At 41.3% G+C, this 15,962-nt stretch overlaps 1 protein-coding gene across 17 annotated transcripts in view; it reads left to right on the top strand.

Annotated features, from left to right (window-relative positions):
* The window catches only part of LTBP1 (latent transforming growth factor beta binding protein 1), a 399,284-nt gene that overhangs the window by 372,730 nt on the left and 10,592 nt on the right, over positions 1–15,962 (top strand). For all 17 annotated transcript variants that reach the window (XM_064494599.1, XM_064494596.1, XM_064494598.1 and 14 more), the window contains 3 exons: positions 753–881; positions 1,558–1,698; positions 2,672–2,842. In XM_064494599.1, coding sequence (XP_064350669.1) covers positions 753–881; positions 1,558–1,698; positions 2,672–2,842 — 441 coding nt within the window. The remainder of the gene's footprint in view (positions 1–752; positions 882–1,557; positions 1,699–2,671; positions 2,843–15,962) is intronic.

Below are 15,962 nucleotides of genomic sequence, written 5' to 3'. Positions count from 1 at the left end.
TGGCAGCGTGTGTGCACATATGACATTCAAGTAACAGCATGACTTGGGCTAGGCAGAGGGTTCTTTTCAGAGGTGCTAACTGATTACAAAGCCTTGAATTCTACCATTGGAAGGAAGGCCCAGCGGGGAACGGTATACAGCTCATTCGCAGAGCGCATGCTCAGTGGTAGAGCGCATGCTCAGCACGCAAGAGTGCCAGGGTTCAATCCCCGGGGCCTCCTCCAAGCGGAAATCAATGGAAGGAAGGCCCCAATGGACTCTGGCAGAACCGTAGGTTGGGAGTTGGAACACTGTAAGTCTGTGTGATAGTGAGACTTCACTCAGTATTCTGAGTTTCTATCTCTGGCTTTCAAAGGTTATCATGAGGATTAAGTAAGATAACACATGTAAATATATATTTATAGAAAGGCACATGCCTTATGGGTATTCTGTTCAGAGAATATTGTTGGTGCCATTAGGAAATCTACAGACTGTTTTGTCAAATATGAAGAAGCATCTCTGAAGCTGTATTTACAAATACACTTTCTCTACTAATGTTTTGGGCATTGTTCCTGAAACAGAAAAGCCTGATAGTGTTTCTCCATCTGTGAATTGTTCCTAAGTTTAAGAACTTCATATTACTTTGTCTTTAAGACTCTTTGTGATATAAATATTATATAATATCTAACTTGAAGCCCAGTATTGGTTAGATTCTTCTCTTTAACTGAAAGATCAAAGCTGACTCCTCTATTTCTCCATTTTTGTCCCCACAGATGCAGATGAATGCCTACTTTTTGGACAAGAAATCTGCAAAAATGGCTTCTGTTTGAACACTCAGCCTGGTTACGAATGCTACTGTAAACAAGGGACATACTATGACCCCGTCAAATTGCAGTGCTTTGGTAAGTTTTAAAAGGATATAGTGTGATATGTTGTGAAAATACACAAATGGGAAGAAATAAGTAATGCTATGCATCAGAACAATTTCTTTGCATCTAAATCACGTGTTGAAAAGATCCGTAAATCTTTTATGGATCTTTTCCTTGAGCAAGATTGAAGAAAATGAAAACCCTTCATACTACTATTTGAATAGATTTCAGACAAAGAGTTAATATTCAGTGTGGAATTACACTTCAGGTGACTGGTATAACTGAAGCGTTCTCTCGGTCTGGGGAGCCTCCTGTTTCATCACTCACACCATACCACTGAAAGTCACTTTTAAATGCTGACCCAGACTTTATGCTTAAACAGAAAACCATATACCCAGGCTGAAAAACATAGCAAAAGGAAATAATTTTAAAACTGTCATAAAGAGGCATTTTATCTTAAATTTCTAAGCATATCCTGTTGTTAAATGTTTTCTTTATTTAATGTCAGCAGCATTAGAGCAATGTTATTTTTCCAATCACTGTAACTTAGCATTTTTATAGTCATGGCTGTTCTTTTTTGGATGATGTTATATAGCTAATTAAAATGTGGCAGCCCCTGGAATCTGGACTAAATTTAGCAGTGTATTAGTCGGGTTAAGTGTATGAGGCCCAACTGATTGCTGATTTTCTTTCATTTTTTTCTCTTAAGACATAGATGAGTGTCAAGACCCCAACAGTTGTATTGATGGCCAGTGCATTAATACAGAAGGCTCTTTTAAGTGCTTCTGTGCTCACCCAATGGTCCTGGATGCTTCGGAAAAAAGATGTATCCGACCAACCGAATCACATGGTATGTTTGGATGTGAGATGCATGCCTGTGTCCAAATAAATGCCATAAGATTTTCCTTTTGACTGAAATGTGAGCTGTTGGAAAATAGAAAAATTGATTCCTTGGGTATTTTGAAATAATTAAAATGAGATGCTCAGAGGAAGAATTAAATGCATATCATCACTGTGGAGGAGATGTAATGCCCTCACATACTGGTTTAATGGGCAACAAACTACAGTGTGGCTGAACAAACAGCAGAGTTGTTCCATGCCTCAGGGTTGGTCACAGTAACCCTCAAAGTCAACGGAGGAAGATGGAAGTTCCAGGAAAAATAACTAGGTTTGCTTGACTGCACTGTAGGACACAGATGAACAGAGGGGCGGAAGCCATCCAAGTGATGGAGAGCTCTGAAGTCCATTGATGGGAACCCCTGTTCATCCACGAGAAGGTGCTGTGTGCTGATACTTGGGTTAATTGATCAGTGTATCAGCACAGTCAGGGACTACTTCGGTTGAAATCAATTGAAAAGTAGAAAGGTTAGCACTAAGGACCCCAGGATGAAGTGTCACTAGTTCAGGGTTTTGGCAGATGAAATGGGTGGAAAAGGATGACTCCAAAAAATGTTACATAGAACGAAATGGTAGGATTTGACAGAGGAGTACATGTGAAAAATCAAAGACTGAAAGAATGAGAAGTCCATCAGGCTTATGAAGTACAGGCAAGATAGGGGAGGGTTTTATGTAACGATGGAAGCCAAGAGGGCGGGATTTAACTGGAACAGGATGGGCAGGTTGAATTTCAGCTGATGGAATGACACCCAGTTGGAGATGACAGAGGTTTGATCCATGGAAAGACCAGGCTGGCTTCAGACTTTCACTTGGAAGTCACCCTTAGGAATGGGGATGGAAACTTTGAGACTCTCTGGCTTCCACCACAGTGTTTGTGAAATAGGAATAACAGTGCAATTGTCATGGAACCGTGTCTTCCCTTTCAGAACAAATCGAAGAAACCGATGTGTACCAAGATCTGTGCTGGGAGCATCTGAGTGATGAGTACGTGTGTAGCCGGCCCCTTGTGGGCAAGCAGACAACGTACACTGAGTGCTGCTGTCTGTATGGAGAAGCCTGGGGTATGCAGTGTGCCCTCTGCCCCATGAAAGATTCAGGTGAGCCCTTACCCAGTTCCTTCTCCTGGAGCCTTTGGAAGCAGATTCTTCTCACCTCCTTTGGAGCCTGACAGTTCTCTTATCTTATGTTCGTCAGAGGGGTGTGTGGGTGTGTTTGTATGAGTGGAAGAGCAGGATTGCATAACTGTCTGGTTCCTGGCTTACCTCCATGCCAGACCCGGTCATTCATTTTGGAAACCATCATTCCATCTCCCCCAAAGAATGATAAATGAACCAAAGAATTATAATGCATCTTAGCAGTTGGTGCCGTAGGTCTGTGGAATTTATAGTTCCTGTTATTTCTTTTTTTCCTACAGTCCTTCTCAGATCTAACAGTTTCTACTTATTAGGGGTGATAGAAAACCTCCCTGGGTCAAAGCCCAAGTTTTTATGTCAACCTCTTGATGAGAGAGATCACAGAGAGGTTAGAACAATAAAGGAAGAGAGTAGAAAGTAAGTGAAATGCATTTGAACAAATCTCCTTGACATTCAAGTTTGAGACCTGGGGTTGAACCTTTGGTCAAATGGGAAAAATGGGATAGGCTCAACTCTCAGTTTTACCCCCATTCCTTGTGGGGGCAGAGGACTGGAAGGTGCGGACTCCGGGCTCCAGGGCTGGGCTATTTGGTGACTGTTGGGTTCTGCGCTGATGGCTTTTTTTCCTTTGCACTGCAGCTCCTTACTGCTTTTTTTTTTTTTTTTTTAAGTGTTTGAAAGTGTTTGGTGTATCATTTTGTCTTTGAATATAGAATTGATTTGATAAAGCTAGAAAAATACTGTATTGGATGTAAAGTGAAGGAATTTATAAATGAACAAATTCGCAGAATAGCTGAGGGGAAGAATTGCTTGAAAAGAGGAAATGCACTCATTGATGTTCAATTAGAATGCAGTTTTCAAGTTACTTAAGTTGGCTATTTAGCTTGGACATAACTTAAAACCAATGGAGCAGAAAAAAAAATAATTTGAAATATTATCAAAGGAAAAGGAACAGCACAGGATAAAGAGCAAAGACATAAAGATACAGATGGTAATGATGGTAGCTCAGAAATGGAAAGAGGGCAGATTCTGCAGCCAGGCAGGCTGGGTCTGGAATTCAGAACTGCCCCCAGCAGCTGCCTGAGTCAGAGGGGAAAAATAATCTCACTCAGTGCAGCTCATTTGTAAGACAGAGGTGTATGTCTTGTTGGATTGTTGGGAGGATGTGGGTAGAGCAGGAACACAAGGAGTGAGGTATACACAAGGAGAGGAAGGCGAAATCTGAAGGAAGCAGATACAAGAGGGCTTGAGTCATCTTCTCATGATCCTCGAATACCTCAAACCTTTCTACTTACGTAGTTCTTATTGTTTAATTTTTTTAAAATATATACTCCTTCTGAAGAATTAATCAAAGACGTTATGTTCCCCTCTCCCTACCTGCCCTATCACAAGGGAATTCCACTCACTAAAGATGTTCACTCTTACCAGTTTGTTTTTTCATCCAAGCCTTTTTTCTACACATTGTTATTATATATTTATATTTAAGAGAATATTTAAAGCTGAAGTCCGTATCATTGATCTAAGGCACACTTTGTTTTTTGTTTTACTCATTAGCATCTCTGAAATTGGGGCTGTCTTATAACTGATAGCGTCTATCAATGGCCACAAGCCCTTTTTCCACTTACATCAGGACATATTTTACCCTCTAGGGCATCTTAGAACCAATGAAAGATGGTTAAGTTTTAAATGGCTGTGCAGACCCTGTTTTAAAGATACACAGGCATACCTTGGAGATATTATGGATTCAGTTCCAGACCACTACGTAAAGCAAGTATTGCAATAAAGCAAGTCACCCGAGTCGTTTTGGTTTCCCACAGCATACAAAAGTTATATTTACATTGTACTGTAGTCTGTTAAGAGTGTGCAATAGCATTGTGTCTTAAAAAACCAATGTCCATACTGTAATTTAAAAATATTTGTACTGCTCAAAAACGCTAGCCTTCACCTGAGGCTTCAGCAGGTTGTCATTTGCTGGTGGAGAGTCCTGCTTCGTTGTTCATGGCTGCTGACTGATCGGGTTGATGGTTGCTGGAGGTGGGGTGACTGTGACAGTTTCTTAAAATATGACAGCAGTGAAGTTTGCCACCTCAAATGATTCTTCTTTTGCAAAGCAATGCTGTTTAATAGCATTTTACCCATGGTAGAACTTCCTTCAAAATTAAAGTCAGTCCTCTCAAACCCTGCCACTGCTTTATCAACTGAGTTTATGTATATTCTAAATCCTTTGTTTCACCAGTCAACTAAGCTTGCCAACTAGTTAGGCTATTGAGGTGTCTGTAAAGGACCCCAGGGTTCCAGGGAACACATGTTGAAAACCACTGTTCTGTTTCCATTAGACTATAGGAAGTAGTTAACCCAGAAGGAGTATTTCTTTTATACCCCTAAAATTACGGACCTCCAGCTAGTCTTAGGGGTACTCTACTCTGAATCCAGGGGGAAGTCCACAGCCAAGTTAAACAGTTTTTCCAGAGGCCCTGTGATTAGCTGGCATTTCCTTGCTTAGTACCTGATACTTTGCTCATGCCAAACCATCGCCCGCCGAGCGCTCTCCGCTGGCGTACAGCAAGTGAGAGAGTCAGAGCAGGGGGCGTGGCACAGGGGCTCTGGAACCAGGTTGCCTGGGTGTGAATCCTAGTTTGGCAACTTCTTAGCTACATAACCTTGTTCCTTTGTCTCCCCGTGCCTCAGTTTCCTCAAATGAAACTAAAGTCACCTGCCTCACAGGGTTGTAAGAATTAAATAAGTGAATGTATGAACATATGGCCTAGCCCTAGACACTTGGTAAGCATTCAGAAGATTTTAGCACCGAATGCTGTAGCTGCTAGGTGACTCAGATCAAATACATTTTCAGACAAAACTGAAATCCAAGGTTCTTATAAAATACACAGTTACCTAATAGCATCTGAACATGAATTAAGGATTAAAGGATAGACAAACGCAGAAATAACTGTCCTCATACAAAACTTTCCCTTCTAGACCACTACTTCATACACATTAATGGGCACATCAGTTACCTGGTGATCTTATCAAAAAACCAAATTCTGGTTCTAGGTGATGGGGGGTCGAGGTGGGCAGAATTCTGCATTCCTAGCAAGTCCCAAGGTGATGCAGCAGCTGCTGGTCTTCAGACCACAACTGGCAAGATTCTAGAGACACCTAACAGCATTCAGCCTGATTATGTTAAAAACCGGCTTTAATGCCGTTATTAATTTTTCAAAGAGGAAGCAAAGAACGTGTGAATTTTAAAACTGATTTGCTCATAATTTCTGCCAGTGAACCTTTTCAATGCTGCTGTTCAGCGATATGTGCTCGTTGAGAAAGGACCACATTGTCTGTTTATTAATGAAAGCATTGGATGCACCCCAGCTGGTCAGGCACTGAACCTTCCAGCTTCTCTAGGAGTGCAGCGCTGCTTTGGGGAACAATTAGTTACTGATGGAAACAGTGCTGGAGGAATTTGAGGAATAAATCGCAGCACTTGTCATCAGCTTTGAGCATTAAAGTGCAGTGTAAAGTAAAGCTTTGGCTCCGCAACAGGCTTTCGCACGTCTGGTCCAATAGGTCACGGGCACTAACTCTTGCTAAGGCAGCAGTTGCACCTGAGACCACTGGTAGTTGGAGGCGGTGGGAACGGCTCCTTCAGTAGTGTTCTCTGAAGTCAGGTGGCAACTCACAGACTGGTACCACATGGAGGGGAAGTGAGTGGAGGGAGATGGATCGTGTCAGAGTAATGTTACACGAGGAGAACTGCCTAGTTGTACAACTCAGTGCAGTTTGGGGGCTGCTCAGGGTCCCATCTGAATTCTCAGCTAAAGTCTGGGAGGCCAGACACCAGGCGTGGAGAGAAGATTTCAGGTGGCTGCGGGCGGTGCTAGCAGCAGGGAGTTGGTCGCATGGCCGCGTGTTGACAGCCTCCCCCTCCTCGACCTCTGGACTTTCTCTTATTCCTGCCCTGGCCTCTCTTCCTCTCCAACCCCTCTCGATACCCTCTCATCTTGCCCGTTCTTAAAATGTATTCTTTTCTTGGGGTGAGGAGGCTGAACTGCTTTGGAAGGACCCCCTTGTATTCATATTATGAACAAGGGAGGGTAGTCATTGTTTGATCTTTCTGGAAATTTTCAGTGCCATGCTAGAAGGAAATTCTAGGGGTAGGAGCACTCTAAAAGCTGGACTTCACTGGAAATAACGAGTTCTTCTGACTAGTGAAAAATGAAGCTAGCTGACATGTGTATAGTGTAGAACCAGGCACTGTTCAAAGTGCTTTCCATCCATTAAGATATTTAATTCTGCAGGCCGTCCTGTGAGGTGGGTGTATAATTACCTCCTTTTGGGTGGAGAGGAACTGAGACACAGAAGATTACATTACCTGCCCGGGTCAGATACCAGGAAGTGGCAGGTGCAAATCCAGGCTCCCTGGCTCCAGCGTCTGTATTCTCAACTTCAGTCCTTGTTCTACCCATGGTCTCAAAGCACATCTTCGATGAATATTATCCCTTAGAATATAAAAGTAGCAAAGTGAAAAAATCTGAGATTTTTTTTTCAATTTCCTCATGCATTGTGTGCTTAGAGAAGAAAGAAACTGCAGCCTTAGAGCCAGGCAGAAAGCCAAGTTAGAAGTGCAGTCTCGTCCCCTCTGTATCACAGCCGAGCACAGTGGAGGGCATAATAGGTAACAGTATATACTTGATGAATTAATGGATTAAAGCAAGTCAGTGATTTTCAGTAAGTTAAACTCCTGGTGATGCCTATCACTGATCTCAAATGAATTTTTCATGTTGTCATTTATTGCTGCTCTTAAAAGTATAAACTTTAATTTTCTGGAAAAAGATACCTCTGGATTATAAGATATATAGGATGCTATTATCTCATGGAAATAAAAAACCTATTGACCTGCAAATGAAAGAAAATTAGACACATTTGAACACTGGAATCTAAAGTATCCAGGATCCCAGTGTCTATGGTTATCTTGTTAAAATAAGCAGAGTTCTGTTAAGTCAATTATTGAAATAATTAGACTTATTGTGAGAAAACTGAACATTAAGAGTTGGTAAAGTCTTGATCTAAAACTGAAGTTCAGAAATTTTGACGGGAGAGTGTGTGTTGCGAGAGGGCCACCTATTGGTTGATATAATGTATTGCATCGCAGGTGTCAACCTCTGAAGTACTCTTCATGAAGGTCAGGCATAGAAAGGTGAGTGGAGTTTAAAAAAAAAATCTCCAAGGAAACTGAAATGCCACAAAAGAAACTGGCAAATGTTTAAAAAGTCTTATAAAACACTGCTGTTGATAAAAATGCAGAGGCATGGGTTTTCTCAGTTTTGCGGTAAGAGCAGTTTGAAGATACAGATTTGATTCAAAAATTCTGGTTCTAGGAATACAGATTATCCTCGTGCTTGAGTGCCAAGAAGGGAAAGAATCATCTCTACAGCATAAGAAAAATTTGGAATCAATCCTGTCAGTAGAGAATTGTATAGATCATGATACAGATTTATGTCTGAATTTTTTTTAAGTCAAAAACATGTTTAGTAAACTTAGATGCAAGGTGCTGTTAGGGGTAAGAACCATGTCTAAAATGCAGTCTAAATTATTTCTAGTTTATCTGTTTTCAGTTCCAGTTAAATTATTTGCGTATTCCTTCATTTCATTATTTGCTTGAAACACCTACTATGTAATCTAGGCAGTAAATTTTAGAACATACAGTTTGTATGTACAATTCTGTAGAACATAATACACAATTATGTTGTATTGCTAAATTAGAAGTTCATTCCCCAATATTTTCTTGTTTAAATGTTCAAATGATATCCTTACTTAATAAATTCATCATTTTCTATGACAGAATTTTTAGTGCTTCCTAATAACTTATTTACCTTCCTGTTTTTTCATATGGTTTCTCAAGAGTGAACGAATCTGGAATCTGTGTTTGAACAGTTGAGCTAGTGATTTCTCCCATGTCCATGCATGGCTCCTACACGTTCCCAAAGGTCTCAGGGTAAGAAGTTGCATAATACGCTTGGAGGTGTGAAGGAAGACAGGGATTTGACTTGTGGACTAAACTTGAAAAAATATTGTAATTGGGCAGTGGTTGCAAAAGGCCTTTCATCAGTCATGGTTTAAAGGCTTTTCCAAGAACTGTGTTTCCAAAGAATGTTAATAACAACTTTGGAACATCCTACACGCGAGGCACAGTGAGTGGTCGCCGCCTTGGTTTAAGCCATCCAGCGATCGCGTCCCACTTTTGGCACTGCTTCTGTCAGTTGCGCTGGACAAGTTACTTCAGTTCCCTTTATCCAAAGATGAGAACTCTTTTGAGGTTAGGGTAATTAATACTCTCTTCTGAGTATGAAAGCATTTATCATTGTAATCAGAGATCCTGATTATGTGATTAAAGAGAAGTGTAGCTGTCAATAAACTATAGTGGAGAATTTAAATCCAACTAGAAAGATGTAAGAGGCCTCCTAAATTGAGTGACTACCATATGTATACACAGTTATGTGCAGAGTGTACTCAGTGGTAACTGGTCCAGTTCTCTGGGATAGGATTCTTGGTATCCGTGGAACTAGGTTGAATTGGATACCACGTGGAATGGAAGTGAGTAGTTTACATGTTTCTTATTGGAAAGATACTTTTTATTTATTTAGAAGGCTACCCATTACTCCTCCCCCAAAAGAGTAAAAATACTTTTTTTTTTTAACTAGGAAAGGATTATTGCAAAATAAAATTTAGTAGTGAATTATGCACATAAAACCTTGGGATTTAATGTGCTCGTTACGTTAGTTTCCTCATTTGTGAAATGGCAGGAGCAGCAACATCTGCCTCAGATTGTTTGAGGGGTAAAAATGTGCTAATGTATATGAGATGCCAGATAGATAGTAAATGCTTCCTGGGTGTTAGCAGTGATGATAAATCAAATCGTGTTCCAGGAAATGAGTTGAGCTGATGATTCTTCCCCACTGCTACCTGGCTCTACGCGCCAGAAGTCTCTAGGAAAGGAGGCAGGAGTCAAAGGTGATGAGGGAGGCCTCAAGCTTGTTGGGTTTAAATGCACATTCAATGGATTCAATGTGTCATTGTTAAAACCTGGATTTACCTAAGTTCAACTGAAACGTTTTGTCATTCTAAGTGCAATCCCTTTATATAAAATAAGATCAATTTTTATTTTGTGATTAGTGTTTATATATCTATAGGAACAGATTAAACTTTCCTTGAGTTGTTCTATATCAAAACTCTGTTAATTAAATCTCTGACACTTGGGCCTCCGGTTTGTAAGTTTTATGTACTTCATTTTCTCTCAGGCACTTAATATAACTGAAAGGGCAGGTCACAATCCTAATAAGCATTTTCTTCTTAAGTAGTTAAGCAGCTCTTATAAATTTAATACATCAGACTTAAAATGCAACAAACTGAATTCTGTAACAAATGTAAATACTATTTACCAACCTAATCAAATTGTCTTAGTTCTCATAGAACATAGAATCCTAGATATTACAGTCACCAGGCCTGTCAGATTCTCTAGGCTACAATCCTCCTAAACAGTGTAAACATATGAAATAACGACAACAAAAGCCCTCACTCTGCAACTGTAATAGAGGAGTATTAATATTCTAAAGTTAATGTACAACATTATCTCTGTAGCACAGTTACCACCTTAGGCCACCTGGGGTTACAGGGCGGCAAGATTCACGACTGGGATTGGCAGTTATTAAGAGATTAAGACCGGGATGTGGACCTTGTAGACTCACAGTGTGAGTCTGAGTGGCCTTGTGTGGTACAAAGAGCACAGGCTACTGTTTCCATGGCAACAGGGGACCCCAAGTGTTTCTCATGCAGGTGGTTTTTATAATCATTGTCATCCATTGCAGTGACTCTCAAGGGAACAACAGGGCAAAGTTAATAAAAGCTTTTCTCTGACTACACAGAACTCCCCTCAAGAATCAGGTGCCTTCTAAAGGGATGTTCTCACTTTACCGAGATTCGCCACCACACTGACGCCCAACTTCCCCTGTCCCAGGAAGGCAGGCTAGTGTAGTAGTCAGGGTTCTCCAGAAAAACAGAACCAATAGGAGAGAGAGAGAGACACTGACTGACTGATTCATTCATTCATAATAAGGAATTGACTCTTGTGATTATAGAAGCTGGTAAATTCAGAACCTGCAGGGTGGGCTGATGGTGTGGAGGCCCAAGGAGAGCCGAAGTTCCAAGTCCAAAGCCATCAGGCAGGAAGAGCCAGTTTTGTAGATGAAGTCCGGAGTCTGAAGGCGATGGGCAGTGGAATTCTCTTTCTCAGAGGAGGGCCAGTCTTCCTGTCCTAATCAGGCCATCGGCCCACTGAAGGAGGCCCACCCACATAATGGAGGGTCCTTTGCTTTACTCAGGTCCACTAATGTAAATGTTAATCCCATACAGAAATACCCAAAATAATGTTTGACCAACTACATCTGGGCACCCCGTGGCTTAGCCTCGTCAGCACACGAAACCAGCCATCACAGCCGGGATTGGAAAAAAGGTCGAGAACTAGTTAAAATATTTGTGTTTTTGTGGACCTTCTCCAACTCCCACTACCGTCCCATACAAATGCACACTTAAGGAAAGGCCTGTATTTTCAGTTTGGAGCTTAATGTTGTTCCTTCTCCTTCCCCAGATGTACGCTGGAGAAGGGCAGGGAGGAGGTGGGCTGCTGAACGCTCGATCAAGGGCCCCAGCCGGACAGCGCTGTTGCGGCAGGTCAGGGCCTCTTTTTCCAATCCGGGAACGAGATCCTGGACTTGTGAAAGGGAGTAAATAAACAGGAACGTGTGACACAGAGGCCAGGGATGAAAACAGGGCCTGTGCATCAGAGGAAGAACACTAGAAATGAATCTAAAATGGGGTTTTTATTTTAAAACAACATTGTGTTTGGCAGGTGCACTAGAGAAAGAGAAAGCAATGAACAAGTCATGTTCAGGTTATGATCATATTGTAGTCATGGATTAGAAACATACTAGAAAAGGAAACATGTTTTTGTCTCAGAGTAAGTAAAGTTTAAAAGGGGGGAAAAAAACTCCGAGGGGGAGACTTTTCCTTTCCTGCTAAACTGTTGGCGACAGAACGTGGGAGGAGGGTCCTGGGACCGGCCACAGTTCCCAAACTCAGTTCCCTGGAGTTGGCGTGAGTCAGCGAGGGTTTGGACTGGCAGCTGGGGAGGACCAGCTGGCCTTAACAACAATTACAGAACAGTTAAATGGGAGGGGAATTTGATGGAAAGATGGCCATCTGAGGTCTTCGAGTGTGTACGACGTGGACTTTGGGGTGTCTTACTTTCCTAAGAGCTCTGCACTGAAGTACTAAGAAGGTATTTGGCCACAGTCTGTTATATAAAATATTCTGACTAGAGAATAACTTTCATTGTGATTATAATTGCCCTGCTTCATATTAGAATTTAGAGCCAGAGTAGAGGCATTAAGACATGCATGTGAAATGAACACCATGCATGTGAATCTGATCACCAAAAGCAACACTATTTTTCATTAATAAGCGATCTAACTGATTTCAAATAAAATTTTAGCACTTTGAACTTTCTACGTTGAAATCAGAGATTATGAGTAGGCATTCCATTTTCTAGAAATGCCTTTTCCATGTTACCTTGATTTGCTCTTCAGTGAAAATTTTAATTTCACATTTTTAAAGTAAGCTTTGCTAATAGGATTTTTTTTTTCTCTTCAATAAGAAAGTGAACTGAGTGGGGCTGTGAAAAAACTCACTGGATGTAATTGCTTAAAGTCCTGTTCTGTGTTTGAGGTTTTGAATTCAAATAACATTGTATGTATTTTGACCTTTTTCTTAATTGACTTTATAAGACAACTGTGGCTAGAACAAAGACCCTGGCTGCCATGCCTTTTAAATGCCAACTCCGTGGCTAGAGCAGGCATGCCTGGCAGAGGAAGGTTGAAGGAAAGAAAGTTTATCTCCTCTCCCTTCGTGCAGCAGACAGATTGTACCTCCTAGGATTGGGAGGAAGGCATCTAGAAAGTGCTCGGGAAGCATGCTGACATCAATCTGCACGCAGCAGAAGCTAGGGTGGTAACTGTTCTGCTCAGCATCAGTGGCCGTGTCTTTAAGAAGCAAATTTCAAAAGATTAGCTCCTGGGGAGGCTTCTGGGCACACCAAGGCCTCCTCCTATGCTCCCTTCTGAGCTTCAGGTCTCAGCAGCAAACAGAACAGTTATGAACAGTTGTGCTGGTTGTGCGCTGTTCAACCTTAGAAGTTACCACGCACATCATAATCTATCAGTGCCTTTGGCAGAATGGCTACCAGTGTAGCCAGAGAAGTCACTGCTGGGGGGAGAGCTCCTAGGACTGTATCTGATCCTGAGTAGATGCAGAGGGGAAGGTAAGAAGAGTCACTTTGCATTAAGATAAATAGCAACATGTGAGAAAATCATAAAACAGAGGTACAGATCTTAAAATAGCTTAGTTTTGCTTTGCAGCTTTATCTTATTTCCTATAACTAAATGGAATACACATTTATGAATAATTTATTATGTTTAGTGTGACCTGAATATTCCATTAATTACCTAGAACTTGCTTTTCAAATGATTAGGCAGTATATATCTTTATTTCATAACCTTGGGATCTGCACTTCTGAATATTAATCAGGAGAGTTTTGAACAGCTTCCAAACTTAAAATGAGCAAGGTTAAGATACTTGAAAATACACTTACTTTTACCCTTATATTTCAATACTGGTTTTTTTTTATTAAAAGAAAACAATATTTTGAGAATTTATCCTGACTTGACCTTTGGAATATCATTAAATTTCTCTGGACCTCAGTTTCCTAAGCAGAAAAATGAATGAGTGTTAGATTATCCTTACAGGTTAGAATGTCAATGCACTGTAAGTTGTGTTCAGTTCCACTATTGTCAGTCTTGTGGAAACACCCAGCTGAGCGCCACCTAAAAGCAGTAGCGCCGTCTAGCGGCGATTACCTCATATTGAAGTCGCAAGTTTCAATGACCCCGTTGTCTTCTCAGTATTTTGCAGCCTAACAGTAAAAATTTTCCACTTAGAATTGTAGAATATGTAAGCTAGAAAGAATCTTAGAAATCAGGTAGTCTTGTTTTCTTACTTTACCAATTAAAAATAGAAAGATTAGATGAATACCACAGTTTAAAGAAGACACTTTTTTGTTTCTCAACATTTTTTTTAAATTGGGGTTAAAGTCACATGACATGAAATCAAGCATTATATAGTGAACAAGTCAGTGGCATTTAGTATATTCCCTGTGTGTGCAACCTCCTTTTCATTCTTAAGCACACACATAGCACAGATTTCAAAATAATTCTTGGTTGATGCAAGAAACATACGAGAAAAAAAAATGTATTCCTTACATGTAATATTTATTTTTCCTGATTGTTGACTTCTCAGATTGTTACTTCAGAGGTACTTAAAGAGTAGGAAAGGAGGAAATGAAACCGTTTATCTGTCCCTGCAGTTAGAAAAATAAGTAGATTTGTTTAGAAAATTAACATGTTGAACTTTCCTATTTCCCTGTTTACTGTATTGTCCAGTCTTGTCTCTTATCAAATATTAGAAGTTACCTCATTGCTAAATTCCTCTGAGATTGCCTGAATGCAAGACTTAATGTTTTATTTCCAAAGCCCTGTTTATTTAGAAATGGGGAAGACCTTTCATGCAGTCCTTAATAAGAAATCTGTAAGTTATCAATCAGTATCTTAAGGTTTTCATGTGTGGCATAATTTAATGCCATTACAAGTGTTTAAATTTTGAATCCAGGTTTTAGAAATGGATTTCTAAATGGAGCCTCCATTTTTTGGCATTCATACCCAACAAATCTCTCTCTCCAGTGAGAGGCTGGCTGCAGAATGAGCAATGTGATGGAAAACGCGGGGAATGGCTGAATTGAGAGGACAGCATTTGATGAAGGGTGGGGGTGGGGGAACTTGACTGGTCTGCAGCCGGTGAGTTTCCTTAGAGCCTTAATATTTACAGGAGTCCCGCAGAACGTAACCCCTGCCAGGACGTTAGACTTCATTACTTCCCTGTCCTCGACAAGTACAATTTAATTGAACATTAAGCAATTTGATCTCTTTCACCTAATAAATCGAGCAAATTCAATAAACATAAATCCTGCTAATGATAAAGCTGCCCCTGGTGGCTGAGCTCATCAGCAGTCACGCTTATTACTCCCTCGGGAACTTTAGTCACAAATGCTTATTGCTGTACTAAGTATTTACCCAGTGCTTACAGTCTGGGGAACCTATCTCATAATTTGCTTCTCAGGGTTTCAGAAGGGCGGCTGTGGAGCAGGAAGAATGTGGTCTTGGAGCTGGACTAACTTAGGGTCAGATCCTTCAACTCAGCTGGGACACTTACGCTCTAAACCTTAGTTTTCTTACCGGAAACAAAAGGAGCTAATTACTAGTTATTTCATAGGATTCTGAGATTTGAAGGGAAAAGCACATGCAAGGTACACGGCACCTGACACAGAGGAGCTTAATGCTGCCCGTTGGTTAGCTTCCCTTTTTCCCAGTGCCCGTCAGCAGGGATCTGTAGTAGGCAGCATTCTGTGGTCCTTCCACCTCCCTAAGGCTCTCTTCTCCGTTCTGCATGCCTGGGGCTCTGCTTTACCTTCCTTCCTCCTCTTCAGCCACTTGACCCCCTTCCTGTAGATGCTCACCTCCAGGGCCAAGCTTTCCTGGCTCTGCCTGGCTGGCTCTAGGCATGGCCTCTCCAGCAGGTGCTGTGGCACCTGTCTGTGCACTGTCATTTCGTCCTCCCCACCCCCCCCCCCCCAGTAGTGTTCTCAGCCATTCAGTCAGTCGCTGAATGGAACAATGACCTGCCGTTAATGCTGCTAAGGCAGAGAACCAGACTCCTCTTTCATAGATGAAGTTCAGGGAAAGGTATCCGTGCAAGGAATAGGAAGCAGTAGGACTAGAACCCACGACTTCGGACTCCGGGTCCTTTCTCTTTTTAGAAGACCTAATTTTCTCTCACCACACAGCAGGTTTTAACATCATGGAAGCAGGCTGACTCTGCCTGTTCAGCAGGCCCTGTGGGTAAGAGTTTACTGTCTGAGAAAGAACTT

The sequence above is a fragment of the Camelus dromedarius genome, chromosome 15 (genome assembly GCF_036321535.1).
Source record: "Camelus dromedarius isolate mCamDro1 chromosome 15, mCamDro1.pat, whole genome shotgun sequence".
NCBI classification, from domain to species: Eukaryota; Metazoa; Chordata; class Mammalia; order Artiodactyla; family Camelidae; genus Camelus; species Camelus dromedarius.
The sequence above is the reverse complement of the archived record's forward strand: the minus strand, read 5'-3'. Positions and strand labels throughout refer to the sequence as shown.